At 46.0% G+C, this 2037-nt stretch overlaps 1 protein-coding gene across 1 annotated transcript in view; it reads left to right on the forward strand.

The window, feature by feature from the left end:
• Positions 1–1889: 1889 nt before the first annotated feature.
• Positions 1890–2037, forward strand: part of HSP90B1 (heat shock protein 90 beta family member 1) — a 10821-nt gene continuing 10673 nt past the window's right edge. The window contains exon 1 of the mRNA XM_009288420.1: positions 1890–2034. Within this exon, the coding sequence (XP_009286695.1) occupies positions 1890–2034 (145 nt within the window). The remainder of the gene's footprint in view (positions 2035–2037) is intronic.

Genomic DNA, 2037 nt, shown 5'->3' on the forward strand with positions numbered 1-2037 from the left:
CTGTTGGTTTAGCATAGTCAATAACAGAATTGGTTTGCATTCCTACTATTACAGTTAGCAAAGTTCAAAAAGATTGTCACAAAGCATTACATTTTCGTGCTGCCAGCAAAATGACTGCTAGAACAGAACTGCCATAAAAACCTGTTAATGCAAGAGTTCTACAAGATGGAGATAGAATCACAGAATCATAGAATAGTTTGGGTTGGAAGGGACCTCTAAAGGTCATCTAGTCCAACCCCCCTGCTGTGGGCAGGGACATCTTCAACTAGATCAGGTTGCTCAGAGCCCCGTCCATCCTGACCTAATAAATTTACTACGTCCCTCAAATGCTTATTCACAGTCATAGAGCAACATATGTCACTCTGGGAATCATACAGACATAATTAGGAAATCAAATCCTGAAACTGCTTATAGGTGAGTTTTAGAAAAAGACAAACTTTCTCTGCTTAGGCTTCTGAATAACTAAATTGTATTTTCAATTAAGACAGACTACTCTTTAGAAAATAATTCTCCGAGTTCACACAGGTCTCCACAAAAACCTGACAGACTTTTTTTACTTACAACCCTGACACTGACCTCTCATACTTACTTTTCACAGTCATTCTCACATACGTTTTGGGAGAGTAACTTTCCTTCTTATTTCTTTTATAATTTGTGATCAGTGAAGCAGCAACTTCTGAAGAACAGCTATTGAAACTGTAAATCATACAGAAAAGCTTCATGATTATTTTTAAATAGGTCACGATCGAATCCTGGCTTCATTAAGAAGAACCCAAAGACAACCATTATTTACTGTAATACAGAGGCTCCTTTCCAATTCTATACACTTTAATTATCAGTAGGACAAAAAGGTACAACACTGAGTTTTGAGGCCAAAAAAAAAAAAAAAAATCTATCTGGCCCATTGTATAACTAAAGATGATAAGCTTTTTTTTGCCTAGACTTTTAGCTACTGATAGACTAACTTCAGTGTTTGTGAAGTCATAAACACAGCGAGTTTTTTATTTTTTGTATTGCACAGCTCAGATCAATAGCTTTCAAATACATTCCTCTCCAAGTACGGACTTCATTAAATCATTGCTCGCCAGTTGGTTTTTTTTTTTCCCCAATCTAATGTTGAACTTGTGTAAGACAAAACAGGTGACTAGCACATGAAAGCCAGGGCAGACTTTTTCAGGAAAGCAAGGGGGGGCCATAAGATATTTCAAGTAGCTTATTAACATACAAAATAAGTATATTATATTTAATCACTTGGCAGCTTTAACGACTTAAAAACCTGAAGTTGTTAACAGCAATGCACTGCAGAATTCGCACGCAGCGTGTTTCATTTTACAAACTGCAATCCCTGAAAGGGATGTTGAAAAAGGATGGGAACATCCCATCTCCTGAGCATCGGGCCTACCTTTTACTATTCCACTGATACTAGTTCCTTTTCACACTGACCTTCCCTGACAGGGGCACTGGAGGAGCAGTTTGCGTGCGCGCTCCCCGGTCCCCTCACACCAGCGGCGCATGGAAGCAGCTGAGGCAGCCGCTGGAGCCCCCACTCCAGGGGGGGAAGGAAGGACCGCTAACAGATAAACAACGGCCCCAAGGGTAGGCTAAGGAGTGCTAACAAGCTCACGGCGGGATGGTCGCCCTGATGAGCACTGGAAGGCACGACAACATGGGAGACCTGCTAAGCACCCAGCTTGCTTTATTCTCCATCAACACTGACAGTCCCCGCAGATGAGGCTGCGGGGAGGCTCGGCTGAAGCCAGCCAGTCTGTTACGGCCGTGTGAGGCATTAGACACGCTAGAGGGGAGCGGAGAGCCAAGGCCTGGGCATCAAGGACAACCGAGGGGCCATCTCGGGCCCCAAACACCTGGCGGAGGGGGAGGTCCCTGTCATGGCGCCCCCCCTCGCCCCGCGCAGCACCCGCGCCGTGGCGGCAGGGGGCGCCGTGTGCCCCGCCGGCGCGGACTACAGCTCCCGGCATGCAACGCGGCGCAACGGCGCATGCGCCCACCGGCGGCCTCGCACCCCTGGCCGCCGTA

The sequence above is a fragment of the Aptenodytes forsteri genome, unplaced genomic scaffold (genome assembly GCF_000699145.1).
Source record: "Aptenodytes forsteri isolate BGI_AS27 unplaced genomic scaffold, ASM69914v1 Scaffold56, whole genome shotgun sequence".
Lineage (NCBI taxonomy): Eukaryota > Metazoa > Chordata > Aves > Sphenisciformes > Spheniscidae > Aptenodytes > Aptenodytes forsteri.